This window comes from Sinocyclocheilus grahami, unplaced genomic scaffold (genome assembly GCF_001515645.1).
Source record: "Sinocyclocheilus grahami isolate Dianchi unplaced genomic scaffold, SAMN03320097.WGS_v1.1 scaffold890.1, whole genome shotgun sequence".
Lineage (NCBI taxonomy): Eukaryota > Metazoa > Chordata > Actinopteri > Cypriniformes > Cyprinidae > Sinocyclocheilus > Sinocyclocheilus grahami.
This window is the reverse complement of record NW_015506069.1, coordinates 394,506-410,108: the sequence shown is the minus strand read 5'-3', so window position 1 is coordinate 410,108 and position 15,603 is coordinate 394,506. Positions and strand designations below refer to the sequence as shown.

The following is a 15,603-nucleotide window of genomic DNA, read 5'->3' as shown; positions in this document are numbered from 1 at the left end:
CTAGCCTGACCTGGTTTGCTTTTTTTTTTAGTCAGTTTAAGCTGGTCCTTTCAAAAGCCATGTAAAATGTATTTTTATATTTTTTTTATGTTTTTCTTTTTAAAAGATCAATCATATATGTAACTACATTTAGAGAAAAGCTTAAACGTTTAAATATATATGTAAATATGTATCTTATTTTTTAATCAAATGCTTAATAATTTAATATTAGTGTTTTTAGCATCTTTTATATATTTTTATTTCACTATATATGATAAAGTAATAAATTAAATTAAATGAATTAATGTTTTTTTATCATGTTGACAGACAGACAGATGATAGAAAATGAATGTAGAATTTCATTAAAATAAAACGTGTAGATATCTATATCTATCTATGTATCTCCTTCAGATCAGCAAAAACATTGGGTTTGGGAATTTTTTTCAAGAAAGTAATTATTTGCATTATTTTGCAAGTTAACCATCACCAGATGCTCTCTGCAATCACGTTTGAACGCAGCATCAGGTTTCAGAAGTAGAATTGGCATCTCTGGGCTGCAGTGTGTAAGAAACATGTGGTCTAACACAAAACATATGAGTGTTACCCTGGACAAACAGACGCAGAGCTGTGGAGGTTCACTGAGAGCTCTCTGTGTGAGAAAGAGAGCCCAGCCGGAGCTGTTATCCTGCCTGTCAACAACTGAATCCACTCATGGGAAATGACAATAGCAGGGTGCCACACACACAAGTGCATATGCTTTTGCATTTACTCAATATATGTGCAGAGTCATGTTCATACCATACCATCCATTTACGCTCACACAGACAGGCTTTCACTTGCTGACTCTCCACAAGCACTCCTGCAGAAAGATCAGAATGTGACTGTGTCCATCCATTTAAAGACCTGTTTTCAAACCTTCCTCAGCAAATGTGTTAGTAATGGGGTAATGTTGTTGTTTGTGTGCTGATTGGATTTGGATCTGCTTGGGTGAGGTTCTCTATGAACATACAGCAGGTTAATGTCTCATCTTCAAATTATGAAGATGAGACATAACGTCTTTGAATTGCTTTTTTAATTAATTAGCGTATTAGATATTTATGTGGTGGAGAGAACTGGAATGCTTTAGTTGCCTTCCGGAAGTAAAAATCCCATTCATTTTTGCCATTGCTAGATTGATTTTTTTTTTTGTGTGATAACTTACTTATAAACCCTAAAAAGACAGAGGTACTGTGAACTATGAGGTTGTAAATCAATGGCTATCAGCCCACGTTATTTCAACTCAATTTTTTTAAACAAACATGTTTAACAATGGAATTCCTAATGCAGGGTGTCCGCGGGTCCTTAAAAAGTCTTCAATAACGTTTTCCAAATATAAGGCCTTAAAAAGTCTTAAATTCGGATTTGATGGGTCTTAATTATTTTTGGTCTCATTACCGCTAAAATATCTTCAGTCTGACGGAGCTAATGACTTTCATTTCACATTTAAAGTATTTTCATTTTTTTAATTATTTCAAATATCAGTATTCAATGTTTTATGTTTTTATTTGTATATTCATAAATGCATTTAAAACATTAATCTCATAACATTATTTATTGCAGTTGTAATTATTGTTATTTGCAGTGTAAATTATTTAATCTGACTGGTAGCAGCCCTGTAGTGTATATTGAATTTATTGATAAATTGTAATAATTTGACATGTAAGATGATGCATACATCTAAAAAGGTTAAAAATAGGCCTTTGTGAAGGTAAATATGCAGATTTAAGTATGTAAAAGTAAGTTTAAGTATGTTATCGCTTACATCCCAAAATGCACTTATTGAAGTATGTACTGGAAAAAAGAAAGTGTTTCTCATGGGCTTTATTTTAGATTAGGGTGGGAAATTTCTGAGCAGATTAAAAACACAAACAAGATAACAGCACTGATGCAGTTATTTTGTGGGGATATTTTGTATGGAATATTGTCTGCTGACATGAAAAGGTCACTGTATATCATAGTAATAAATACCATTTATTACAGCATTGATATTTTGTTTTCTTTTTAATTTATACATTAAATATTACATATATGTATGTAATAAAATGTGTATTTCCATTACAGGTTTAGGTCTTAAATTTCATATAATGTGGTATTAAAAAGGTCTTAAAAAGTCTTAAATTTAACTTGTTCAAGTCTGCAGAAACCCTGTAATGGAAAAACTACATTACCTATGATTCTGTAAAGAAATCGCCACCAATGCACCTATATTTTTATATTTTTCCACTGTTTTTAATTCAAAAATTTAGTTTTCATTGCTTTATGGGTTTGTAGTTCTTTTCCTTGTTAAAGCCATAAAGTACACACTCTTGTATCTGTCTTTTTCCCTTCAAATCCAAGTTTATAATGTTATGTTTTGATTCATGGCTTATTATACTTTAATGAAACCTTTTTTAAAATCTCTATTGGAAAAATAAAAGTACAGTGTTTAATGGAAAAAGATACTCAAGAACCATTAACAAGCTAAAGAGCGTGAAGAGAATCGTTTGGTTCCAGTATTTCTTTTAAAAAAAGCACTTTGTTCCCAACCGTAGTGCATTTTGTTATCGCTTACATCCCAAAATGCACTTATTGAAGTATGTACTGGAAAAAAGAAAGTGTTTCTCATGGGCTTTATTTTAGATTAGGGTGGGAAATTTCTGAGCAGATTAAAAACACAAACAAGATAACAGCACCATCTCTCTAAAATGCATGCTTTCTCTCAGTATTTACTGGAAAAAGGACCTTTTTTTGCACGAGATGATATAGAAAATCAGCCATGCAAATTGCTTCCAGGCTGTATGTAAGAGCAAGCAAGCATATCCAAGTGAAGTGGACTCTACACCATGTCTTTAATTTGTAAATCTCTCGACATGCAGAGCACGACACAAATTATTCACTGTTGCTTGTGATTCTCTGTGACTTTGACCTGCTTTGCTCAAAATGAGGTGATTTATTTTTGCATGAATTATAAATAACACTTTGTCATCTTTATTTTTACCATCTGCACATCATGAAACCCCCACCATGATCAGGATTAGCTGTATTACTTGATTACTGTGTAATAATAACATAATTTGATTGTCCCCTACACCCCTTCCTGCTCTTATCTCGCTGTAGATCATTATCAGCTCTCGCCGACGGTGAACATGCCTCAGGATGACATGGTCATAATTGAAGATGACAGGCCACATGTTCTCCCCACCCAGCTGTCTGACCAATCGTCATCCAGTTCTCATGATGACATGGGCTTCGCTGTGGAGACGCCTCCGCCGCCACCCTGGGACCAAGAGCTTCCCGACAGGTAAATAAAAGTGGATAGTGTAGAAAGTTTTGTAATTTATTTAGTGAAGTATCTATTGTCTTTGTTTCTATTTCGAGCATCAACTCTCTGACTCTTCTGACGATCTTCCTGCTGTAATTGAGTCCATGGCCTTTCCTTTGTTTGTCAAAGGAGCGTCGGTTATTAGAACAGGGCCGAGGGCTGGACACTGTGCTGTGATTTAATCGGTCTCTCTTTCTCTCTCCTTCCCTCAGCACTTCCAGTGCTAATGGCGAGGAGGTGTTTCAGAGGGAAGGCTTTGGCAGGCAAAGCATGTCTGAGAAACGCACCAAGCAGTATGGAGACGCGAGCCAACTTGACATCATCAAGACCCGCAAGTCCAAGAGCATGGACCTAGGTACTCTAAAGATTAATCCTAAATGCAGTGCTTGGTATATGGGGGTAGAATCGTTGCATAATTCCAAATAAATACATTATGTTCCACAAATAAATGTAAAGAGATTAACAAAAATAAAATGTATTGATAAATAAATAGAATGTGATCCACAAATAAATCTTAGAGTTTCACAAGCAAGAATTAAATTCACACAAAAAATAAAATGAGATTTGCAAATAAAAAACATTCACAGATATATTTTTATGTCACAAACACATCTTTGCCTGGCATTCATTTGTGAATCGCGTCCTGTGCATTTGTAGATCGCTGCATGCATTTGTGGATAGCTCCCTGTGCTGCCTGGTCCCACACTGATTGTAAGGCAAAACGTGATTGGTTGGAGCGAGAACACGCTACGATTGGTTGGCGCCACGTGACCGGTATCTGATTGGCTTAAGTAGAAGGGGGGTGGAGTCCATCCATTTGTGGATTGGTTTGCCTCTTGACGCTTGAAATGTCTCAAAATCCACAAATAAGCGCAACGATTTACAAATGCATGCAGCGATCTACAAATGCACAGGACGCAATTCACAAATGAATGCCAGGCAAAGTTGTGTTTGTGACATAAAAATATATCTGTGAATATGTTTTTTATTTGCAAATCTCATTTTATTTTTTGTGTGAATTTAATTCTTGTTTGTGAAACTCTTAAGATTTATTTGTGGATCTCATTCTATTTATTTATCAATACATTTTATTTTTGTTAATCTCTTTACATTTATTTGTGGATCATAATGTATTTATTTGGAATTATGCAACGATTCTACCCCCATATTGGTCCTACATACTCTAAAGATCAACCCGAAACACAGTGCTTGGTCTTAAATACTTTAAACCTCGACCCAAAACACAGTAGTTAGACCTAGATACTCTAAAGGTCAGTCTTAAAAATGACCTTTAGTCACATTGAAAGAGCACAGTAAGCACAATAGTTAGAACTAGATACTCTAAAGGTCAGTCTTAAAGACAGTGATTGGACCTAGATGCTTTAAATGTCAGACCCAATCGCTGTGACTAGATCTATGATACACTAAGATACTGTCAAAATCTGTCCCAAACACTTGGAGTAAAAGATCAGCCCCAAACCTAAATTACTCTAAAGGTTGGTCTCAAAAACAGTAATTGGACCTAATTACTCTAAAGATCAACTCAAAGCACATTACTTAGTCTCAGATACACCAAAGGTCTGTCCCAAACACAGTTCTTGGACTTCAATACTGTAAAGGTCTATCTCAAAAACAGTAATTGGAATAGGTCAGTCTTAAAAACACATAATTAGACTTAATTACTCTGAAGATCAACTCGAAGCACATTATTTAGACCTAGATACTCTAAAGGTCTCTCCCAAAAACTGTACTTGGACATAAATACTCGAAAGCTCCATCTCAAACACAGTAATTGGACCTAAATACTCTATAAAGATCAGTCCCACACACAGTGCTTGGGCCTAGATACTCTAAAGGCCAGTCCCAGTACATAAATTCCCACCCCGAAATCTAATCCATTGCTCAAGTTACTTTCCTCTCTTTATAAGAGCACTTCTCAGAATGCCTCTCATTCTGGGCATCACCATTCACCACTCCACCGTCACTAAGTCTGCACTGGTCTCCCTTGTGCATGTGCTTTCTAATCTGAACACTCATCCAATTCTGCTGGATGTTCCTCACTTACCGCTTTACCACTGAAATGGAGCTGGTGCCAGTGTGCAGACAAGGCATCCTGATTCCTGCAGAACCTTCCACTGACTCCAGAACCAAACGACAACGTGTTTGTTTTATTTGGAGTTTTTCCACATTTACATTTATTTTGCACAATTTCTGACATTAGTGATTTCCCGATTTTGAGATCAGCACGTTAAAAGGGATGAAGTATGAATTACATTATTCCCACCTTTTCTTTGGAGGGAAACGTGTGGAATGAGGTCAGTTTGGGCACCGGCACGGTCTCAGTGGAAAAGTGATAACTCTGAATCAGTAGAATCACTGTGGAAACGCACCATTTTGTTAATGAGCACTGACTGATTGGTTCTGTCGTCTGATTTGTTGATGGTGATACTTGCCTGGTTGCTTGCTGCATGTTGAATGGTCAAACTAACCGTCCTGTCGATGTATGTGTGTGTGCCCCTCACACAGTGGCTGATGAGATTAACCTCACACACTACACAGAAAACCACCCAGGTAAGCATGACCACTCCTGCACTTCTATTCCTGCACACACACTCACTTCTCTTCCACACTGAAGGATTATTAAATCCTTGCCTGTTTTTCTTCAGTGCTGAGATGATTTTTTTCCTGCTGTTTCATCACTGATTACTTTCCTAGTCCCGTTTGTCACCACTCTCATAACAAGAACAGCTTAAAAACAGGTTACAGCATTCATACTCTGCAATTTAGCAGTGAAATGATCCAGAAATCACTAAAATACACAATTGATATGTTAATCAATTTTAATATTTTTGAAAAGTCTATTATGCTCATATAGAGCCAGCATTAATTTGATTAAAAAAACAGTAAAGTGGGAATATCGTGGAATGTTATTACAATTTAAAATAGCTTTATCTTATTTGAATATATTTTAAAATTTATTTTTTTCTGTGGTGGCAAAGCTGAATTTTCAGCAAATATTACTCCAGTCTTTAGTGTCACATGATCCTTCAGAAATCATTCTAATATGCTTGAAAATCATTCTAATGGTGCTTAAGAATTTTCTTATTACTATCAATTAATTTCTTATTTTTATCAATATTGAAAACAGTTGTGCTGCTTAATATGTTTGCTTTCAGAATTCTTTGATGAATAGAAAGTTCAAAAGAACCACATTTTATTTGAAATAGAAACTTTTGTAACATTATAAATGTTTTTTTTCTCACTGACCGCTTTTATTTTCGTTTTTACATATATTTTCTTTACATATATTATTGTATTTTTGTATATTATTGCCAGCAGTTGTAGTGGTGTTGTAAAGCTTTTTGTTCTGAAAATCTTATTCAATTTAATCAATTTTATTGTAATATTGCAGTATTACAAACCACAATTGATATGTTAATCAATTTTAATATTTTTGAAAAGTCTATTATGCTCATATAGAGCCAGCATTAATTTGATTAAAAAAACAGTAAAGTGGGAATATCGTGGAATGTTATTACAATTTAAAATAGCTTTATCTTATTTGAATATATTTTAAAATTTATTTTTTTCTGTGGTGGCAAAGCTGAATTTTCAGCAAATATTACTCCAGTCTTTAGTGTCACATGATCCTTCAGAAATCATTCTAATATGCTTGAAAATCATTCTAATGGTGCTTAAGAATTTTCTTATTACTATCAATTAATTTCTTATTTTTATCAATATTGAAAACAGTTGTGCTGCTTAATATGTTTGCTTTCAGAATTCTTTGATGAATAGAAAGTTCAAAAGAACCACATTTTATTTGAAATAGAAACTTTTGTAACATTATAAATGTTTTTTTTTCTCACTGACCGCTTTTATTTTCGTTTTTACATATATTTTCTTTACATATATTATTGTATTTTTGTATATTATTGCCAGCAGTTGTAGTGGTGTTGTAAAGCTTTTTGTTCTGAAAATCTTATTAAATTTAATCAATTTTATTGTAATATTGCAGTATTACAAATGCATAACTGTATTATATTTAAAAATAGCAGGGGCGGTCTGACACGCTTCAATAAGGCAGCGCTGCGTGATGAAGATAAATTCACACAATCTTTTCTGGCCACCACTTGCATTCATTTATCTTCATCACTTAATACAGAAACACATCTTCATGGCTGACTACAAACGATAGCAGCTCATGCGCACACACACACACACACACACACACACTCCACATAACGTTCAGATAAATATAGCTGCTTTTATCAGGGTTACGGTTGAGATTTGTGGCAGACAGACTGCATGCATGACTAGTTGATTGTGCTTTGTGGTTTAACTAGCGAACTGTTCCTCAGGCTCTTCCTCACATGATGTTGGCCCGTCTCTCGGCCTAAAGAAGTCCAGCTCTCTGGAAAGTTTACAGACTGCCGTCGCTGAGGTGACGCTCAACGGTGACATGCCTTTTCACCGGCCACGGCCACGCATCATACGGGGGCGGGGCTGCAACGAGAGCTTCCGAGCCGCGATTGACAAATCGTACGACAGGCCAACAGCCATTGAGGATGAAGAGGAGTGCATGAATACATGTAGGGCTGCTCCTGATTGGTTTAATCAGCGAATGCACTAAAATTTGGCAAATGTTGAGATAACGGCTGTGAATTTGATTAGCTGGTTTAACTTTTGTTGATTATGACTGATAATAACAGCTTTCCTTTCTTTTTTTTCTGTAGTGGAGGAGGACACTGAAGGAAGCTCTCGATCGGGGCGGGATTCGGTTTCCACGGTAGCTGATCTCACTCCGCTTCCCGTCACCGAGCAACAGCTGATCAATGGCAACCAGCCTCAAAACGAGAAGAAGAAAGAAAAAGGGGGAAAGGACAAAAAGAAGCCAGAGAAAGAGAAGGGTAAAACAAAGAAAGGAATGCTCAAGGGTCTTGGAGAGATGTTCAGGTAATTAAAAGCAGATCTGAACAGCTTTTTGTGTCAGATAAAAGCGACTAAGAATAATGATGATAAGAGCGCAGATGAGCCCAGAGCACTTTTTCTTCATGTCCTTAATTACCTCAAAACCCAACAATAGAATAAAAAGCCTAGTGAGCTGCCCACCGACGCATCATTGTTGGTTCCCGTCTCAAAGACTCTGCCAACAATAGGCAGAGCAGCAAAATTGGTGAAAGATGTGAGTGAAGAAAATGAGTGGTGTTTGGACAGGCAAACCTTACCAGCACATTACTAAGGTGGCAGGTTGCAGTGCTATTGCAAAGGTGTTCTGGGTGGTTTCTGGTGTGTTGTTAGGTGGTTGCTAGGGTGTTCAAAATAACACATCACAGAGTTTCTTTGTTATTCTCTTTTCTAGATATGACCTGAAGTTGCCTTAGCAAGCTTCACGCTGCCTCATGAATTAAGAAGGCTTTGTTTTAGCCAAAACTTTAGATGTCCTTGACGGTTATATTTCCAGAATGCATGAAATAAAAAAATTATTGTAAATATTAAAGGGGTGGTTGATTGCGATTTCACTTTTTTAACGTTAGTGTGTAATGTTGCTGTTTGAGCATAAACAATATCTGTAAAGTTACGACACTGAAAGTTCAATGCAAACGGAGATATTGTCTTTTAAAATTATGGCAGTTTAATGCCTACAAAATAACTCGTAGGGACTACAACGAGTTACTTCCCGGGTTTGTGACGTCACAAACCCTGATAAACCCCACCCCCGGGAACATGCAACAAAGGGGGCGAGGGCATCTGCTTTAGAGAAGAGGAAGAGTAGTTGCCTCTCTCTCTCTCTCTCTCTCTCTCTCTCTCTCTTTCTCTCATTCAGATCATCAGCTCCATCAGTGAACTGTTCCAATTATACATTTTATGTGTATAGACTTACAGATATTTTTCACATAGCTATGAGAAATGTTAAACATGGACATGCATGCGGTTGCCGTACTGTATTAATGCTTTAATCAGGATGAAACCGTATATTAAAAGCTAACATAAGCAGTAGCATTTTCAAATAACAACGTATCTAAACATATGAGACAACAACAAACAAAAAACATACCATTAAGTTGCACAGGTTCTGCGTGATCCTCTTCACTAATATTCTCTGCGCCTCATTCGGGCTCAAATTGATAAGCAATATTGACGACGCCATTGTTTACAATACAACTGGAGCACATGCACTGAGCGCGCTCTGGCGGTTTAGCGAATCACAACACGCTTGGCTAGCTAACCAATCTGAGCCCATCGCGTATTTCTGAGGGAGGGGCTTCATAAAAGCAGGAAATCATCAGTGCGTTTATTTGAGAAGGAACAGAGCGGTGTAGAATAAAGGTAAATTATGTGAAATTTACTAAACTAACTAAAAATTTGTCAACCACCCCTTTAATTACTGAAGTGTTGATAGAAAAGATCTAAATGAAAATGTGAATTTTCTGTGCTTACATCATATAATAGCTAGACACAATATGATTAAAATTTGAATAAACGTTGCTAATTAAGCTTTTTAACATTTAAAAGTTTGGCGCCAGTAATATTTTCAAAAAAATTAATATCAGAACTCATAGGCATACAAAGGTATTGAAACTCCTTTCAGCTTTCTCGCACACACTTCAGTCCTCGCACATGTCAGCGGAATATTAATGAATCGATATGCTTGATAAAACAAAGATTTGCAGAGAAGAGAAGACTTTTCGCGCTCTCTGCTTTGCCGAGTTGCAAAACAGTGATTAGTTTGTTAAATGAATTAGAATAGATGGATTAAGAGCTTTAACAGTGGTTTAATTAGAGCAGACAGGTTTAAGGTTTTTTTTCAGAAGCATAATGTAATGAAAATAAATTTATTAAAATAAATAAATAATGTCCATTACAATTGAAGGGAAACATGACTAGTGTTTTGAATCAATAAGCTTTTAAATGCAACTTCCAAAAAAAGTATTTCTATTTTTTATAATTAAAATAAACTGTTATTGGGCTTTTGAACGGTTAATTGAGAAGAATGTGACATCAACTTGTGACATGTGTTTGTGTGTGTTAAAGGTTCGGGAAATACCGAAAGGACGAGCGACTGGATGGTCCGAAGTGCAAGGCAGAGGAAACTCATGCATCGGAGGAAGAGACATGCAGAATGAGACAAGAACAAGAGAGGTACACACACAGAGTCAGAGCTAATCTTAACTATCATCAGCCTCTAATCAGAGGCATTTCCTGTCACTTTACGTGCCAGCCGTACCCACTTCCTCTAACCTTCTTCCTCGGTGATTGTTTCTGTCCTGTTGTTTGTGTCATCATTGTGTTTTGTTAAAGCATTATGATGCTTTTATATTTTGTGTGTGTTTGCATACTAATGCTTTAGCTAAGCCTAATATGTTTTAGTTGTTTTAAGTTCATTGTGTGAATGTTCACCTGCAGGTGTGTGTATGTTCATGTTGTTTTATTAATAATGCCATGTGAACCCCCTCCCGTTTTCCCTTCTGTCCTGTGAGACCATGCTGAGAAATCCCCACTCTTTCAATCTTTTTCTTAATCTCTCTCTCTCGTACACACTCATTTATCATCTTGCTTTTGATGGGGCTTAGAAAGGTGTTTCAGTATGTTTTTAGTACCTATGAAGAAACTACTGATTTCAGGTTTAAAGGGATAGTTCACAAAAAAAAAAACTAAATTTTGGCATTGTTTACTAATCTTCATGACTTGCTTCTGTGGAACACAAAAAAATATTTTTTTGTCTATACAATGAAAGTTAATGGGGTCTAAGCAACATTAGGCATTAGGTCTTTGTGTTTCTGTTGCAGTTTTTATATATATATACAGTGGGGAAAAAAAGTATTTAGTCAGCCACCAATTGTGCAAGTTCTCCCACTTAAAAAGATGAGAGAGGCCTGTAATTGTTAAAGCATTATGATGCTTTTATATTTTGTGTGTGTTTGCATACTAATGCTTTAGCTAAGCCTAATATGTTTTAGTTGTTTTAAGTTCATTGTGTGAATGTTCACCTGCAGGTGTGTGTATGTTCATGTTGTTTTATTAATAATGCCATGTGAACCCCCTCCCGTTTTCCCTTCTGTCCTGTGAGACCATGCTGAGAAATCCCCACTCTTTCAATCTTTTTCTTAATCTCTCTCTCTCGTACACACTCATTTATCATCTTGATTTTGATGGGGCTTAGAAAGGTGTTTCAGTATGTTTTTAGTACCTATGAAGAAACTACTGATTTCAGGTTTAAAGGGATAGTTAACAAAAAAAAACTAAATTTTGGCATTGTTTACTAATCTTCATGACTTGCTTCTGTGGAACACAAAAAATATTTTTTTGTCTATACAATGAAAGTTAATGGGGTCTAAGCAACATTAGGCATTAGGTCTTTGTGTTTCTGTTGCAGTTTTTATATATATATACAGTGGGGAAAAAAAGTATTTAGTCAGCCACCAATTGTGCAAGTTCTCCCACTTAAAAAGATGAGAGAGGCCTGTAATTTTCATCATAGGTATACCTCAACTATGAGAGACAAAATGAGAAAAAAAAATCCAGAAAATCACATTGTAGGATTTTTAAAGAATTTATTTGCAAATTAAGGTGGAAAATAAGTATTTGGTCAATAACAAAATTTCATCTCAATACTTTGTTATATACACTTTGTTGGCAATGACAGAGGTCAAACATTTTCTGTAAGTCTTCACAAGGTTTTCACTATATATATATATATATATACACACACACACACACATTCTGTATATGTATATATACATTTCGTCATTTAGCAGGCACTTTTATCCAAATATTTATGTGCATATACATAATAATTTTCTACATCATGTATGTAATATACATATATGGATGTTTATATATTAATGTTTTGGATTATTTACATTGTATGTATTTTTGCATGCAGTGTTGCCAAAACATCATTATACAACAAAAAGTAACTAAATAAATAAGATGCTAGAAATGCTAATAAAACAATGTAATATTAACTATATTTATATATTAATGTGTTTATTTTTGTATATATTATTGCATACATTGTTGCCAAAGCATCAATAAAAAAATGCCAGAAATGCTAATAAAATAATTAATTAGATTTTAAAGGTGGGGTAAGTGATTTTTCAAAAACGCTTTAGAAAACTGATTCGGGCTGGCTAGCAAAACAAACTTGTAGCCAATCAGCAGTAAGGGGCGTGTCTACTCATGATGTGGAGGAGAGAGCGTTCAGTGCACAGGACGGACATTAGCCGAGCCGAGCGACAGAAAGATAGAGATGGCGGATAAAAAAACAAAAGAGGAAAACGTCTGCGGAACAAAAGAAGGCTTAAGGCAAGAAGTAGGACCCGTGTAAATATCGGATCAGCTTTCCAGCGCTGGAGAAAACTCAAGGAGCGGAAGGCTTGCGATCGGACACCGAGGTTTCTTTGTTTCTTCTCGATAGGTGAGTAACACCGTGTCTGCGCTACAACAGCTAAAGTCTGTCTAGTACACTGGACGCGACAAAGCGATTGTTGAAAATCATTTGAAATTTGTGTCAATACGTCATGAATAGAACGCAGCAGCAGTTTTCTGTCGGGGATTTGTCGTGTCGTGCCGCGCCGCATCCAGTGTAGACCATAGATATGTATGTGTATATATATATATATATATATATATATTTATATGGTGTAGACCGCATCACTGATTATAATGAGTTCTATAGTTTTTTGTTGTGCCTCTCGCGTTCGGTGTAGACACGGTGTGACATTGGTTTTTCTTTGTTTCACAGAACTAATCGTTGCCTGGGTTGTGTACGTATATGTGGGGCGGAGCTATCAAAATAGGGGCGAGACCCTTTTGGGGTAGGGGCGTGTTTGTTTTGGTGATTTCAAATGTCAACATTGGCTACCAGAAATCGCTTACCCCACCTTTAATAGCATTAACATTATAACAACCAGGTATTTAGGTTAGTACCAAATTAAACTAAATTGAACATCATGCATTTATACTGGAATAAATAATGTTTTCCTTGCCAGATCAAGACATTTCTTCTTTTTTAGGGTTTTGTTCATCCTGATCTGTCCATTATTACTTGTTTTCCGGTTGTTTTTATTCATTTTTCAGTTTATTTTTTTTCTTTTTAATGTGTGCGTATTTTGTCATTCCTTTTTCAATGTATGGCTATGTAGGATCCAGGCTAAAATGCTAGAGATTCGTCAGCGTCAGGCCAGAGAGCGATACTATGCGGAGATCCAAGACTTCAGCCGGTCCACCCTGACCTCACTTCATCCTGAAGAGCCCCCATATGCCGGCATCGGCTCTCTGGAACACGGCGGGTACCATCGGATCCACACGCCTCCAGACTCACCGTACACAGACAAACAGAACGCCCGCAACGGACACCCCTCTACATCAGACAGGTATTTACTGTAACAACATTGTCATTTTTAAATATCATAGTCCTTCCACTTCCTGAGCTATCAATGAGTTAACCTGCGATTCTGAAGTCAAGATACTGTTCTAAACGCTCTCCTTGTGTTGTGTGAAGTGTTGAAAGCATTCTCGAGGGCTTTCATAAAACCTGATTTGTGAGAATGTTTTGTTTGGGTTGTGTCAGAGTTGCATGTTTTCTTGAGACTGAAACAAATACAGGCAGAGAGAGACAGGAAGGCCACTTCCTGTAAGAACCCTCAGGGAACAGGAAATGGGTGTCATTCCAGTGAGATGCAGAGAATGGAACTGTGGGAATTATCCTCACAAATCTGCATGGGAAGTGGATCTTAAAGGGGGCACAATGTGTGGGTGGGTGTGTTTTTATGGGCTTCAGAAGGAAACATTGTGTAGGATTGTGTGTGTGATGCGTTATACAAACAGTATAACATATATAGTGATCTTATAGCTTCCTGTTTTCTGAGTTTCAGCCAATCAGCTTTATTGCAAGCTGTCAGCTCATTTAAGTTGAGACCATGTAGCTAAAACAGCTGTGGACATCGGAAAAGCCCCTTTCCGATGCCTGGCATGATGTTTTAAGATATTGAGACTGATTGAAGCTGTTATTTTATGCCATGATGATGACATTGACATCAACAGGAAGTCATTCTTTAGTCTCTTTAAAACGGCAGGAAAATAAATAACAGTATCTTTACTTTTAAGGAGCAAATCCTTTTCAACTATGACAAATGTGTACAGTGTCTTTACCATTTCCTTTAATATTAATCTTTTAATAATTCTTTAATCAATCACCTTAATTAGAGAGAATATTCTCACAGTTAAGTGTGGTATTTAAAGTTGTGTTGTGGAACAGAGTGTAATGTTTCTTGTTTCTCATTCAGATGTAGTTTTTTGTATCAGCATAATGCACACTTTTAGCATTTTTGACACATTCATAAAACTTTTCTACTTTCCCGTAAGGTCATTTTAAGAGGGTTTTTTAACATTTTCATTTGGCCCTAAGTTGTGTTGTGGAACAGAGTGTAATGTTTCTTGTTTCTCATTCAGATGTAGTTTTTTGTATCAGCATAATGCACACTTTTAGCATTTTTGACACATTCATAAAACTTTTCTACTTTCCCGTAAGGTCATTTTAAGAGGGTTTTTTTAACATTTTCATTTGGCCCACTAAAGTGGACCGACCAAGTCCTTTTTCTTGCATAAACGTGTATTGTGTAAACACTTGAAATGCACAGCTGGGTCCAGAACATGAGCAATCTAGAGGCATCGGTTAGTCTCTGAACCCTGTGAAATCAGTTGTGAAAGAGGTTATAGTGGAAATCTAACAATAATAGAATCATTTTTACAATGTCACTGCTTTAGCCAGGCACACAAACACACATATATGCACACACACACACACACACACAGTATCTGACCTAGAAATCAGAGTGTTGTAACATTCTGGCTATCAGCTGCAGTATGGTTTAAGTCCCTCAGTGCAGAACGTTTAAGTAAATGAGAAATATATCTGTTCAGTCAGCAGAACTTCTTTTTGAAAGCTGATAAAAGGCTTATACATGCACAAACCCAGTTCAAGTCCAGCTGAGGTGTTATGATGATACTAAGATGCGAAGTAAGGAGTCTTGGGAGAGATGTTTGTGCATAGTGAAGTTTTCTCTCTCTTTATGTGTGTGTATATATAATTTGAATGTCTGTGTATATTGAAGTTTTTGCACTAATGTCTGATGTTTATTTTTTTTATGATTTACTTACCTATTTTTAATGCATGCATAATAACTGTGTGTATGTGTATGTATAACCTCATTTTATATATATATATATATATATATATATATATATATATATATATATATAGTGCCACAAAAGAGTGT

At 36.1% G+C, this 15,603-nt stretch overlaps 1 protein-coding gene across 1 annotated transcript in view; it reads left to right on the top strand.

The window, feature by feature from the left end:
* The window catches only part of LOC107563826 (partitioning defective 3 homolog), an 85,980-nt gene that overhangs the window by 49,090 nt on the left and 21,287 nt on the right, over positions 1–15,603 (top strand). Inside the window, exons 15-21 of the mRNA XM_016248792.1 lie at positions 3,115–3,298; positions 3,532–3,674; positions 5,846–5,890; positions 7,681–7,911; positions 8,056–8,275; positions 10,355–10,462; positions 13,468–13,698. Of these exons, the coding sequence (XP_016104278.1) occupies positions 3,115–3,298; positions 3,532–3,674; positions 5,846–5,890; positions 7,681–7,911; positions 8,056–8,275; positions 10,355–10,462; positions 13,468–13,698 (1,162 nt within the window). The remainder of the gene's footprint in view (positions 1–3,114; positions 3,299–3,531; positions 3,675–5,845; positions 5,891–7,680; positions 7,912–8,055; positions 8,276–10,354; positions 10,463–13,467; positions 13,699–15,603) is intronic.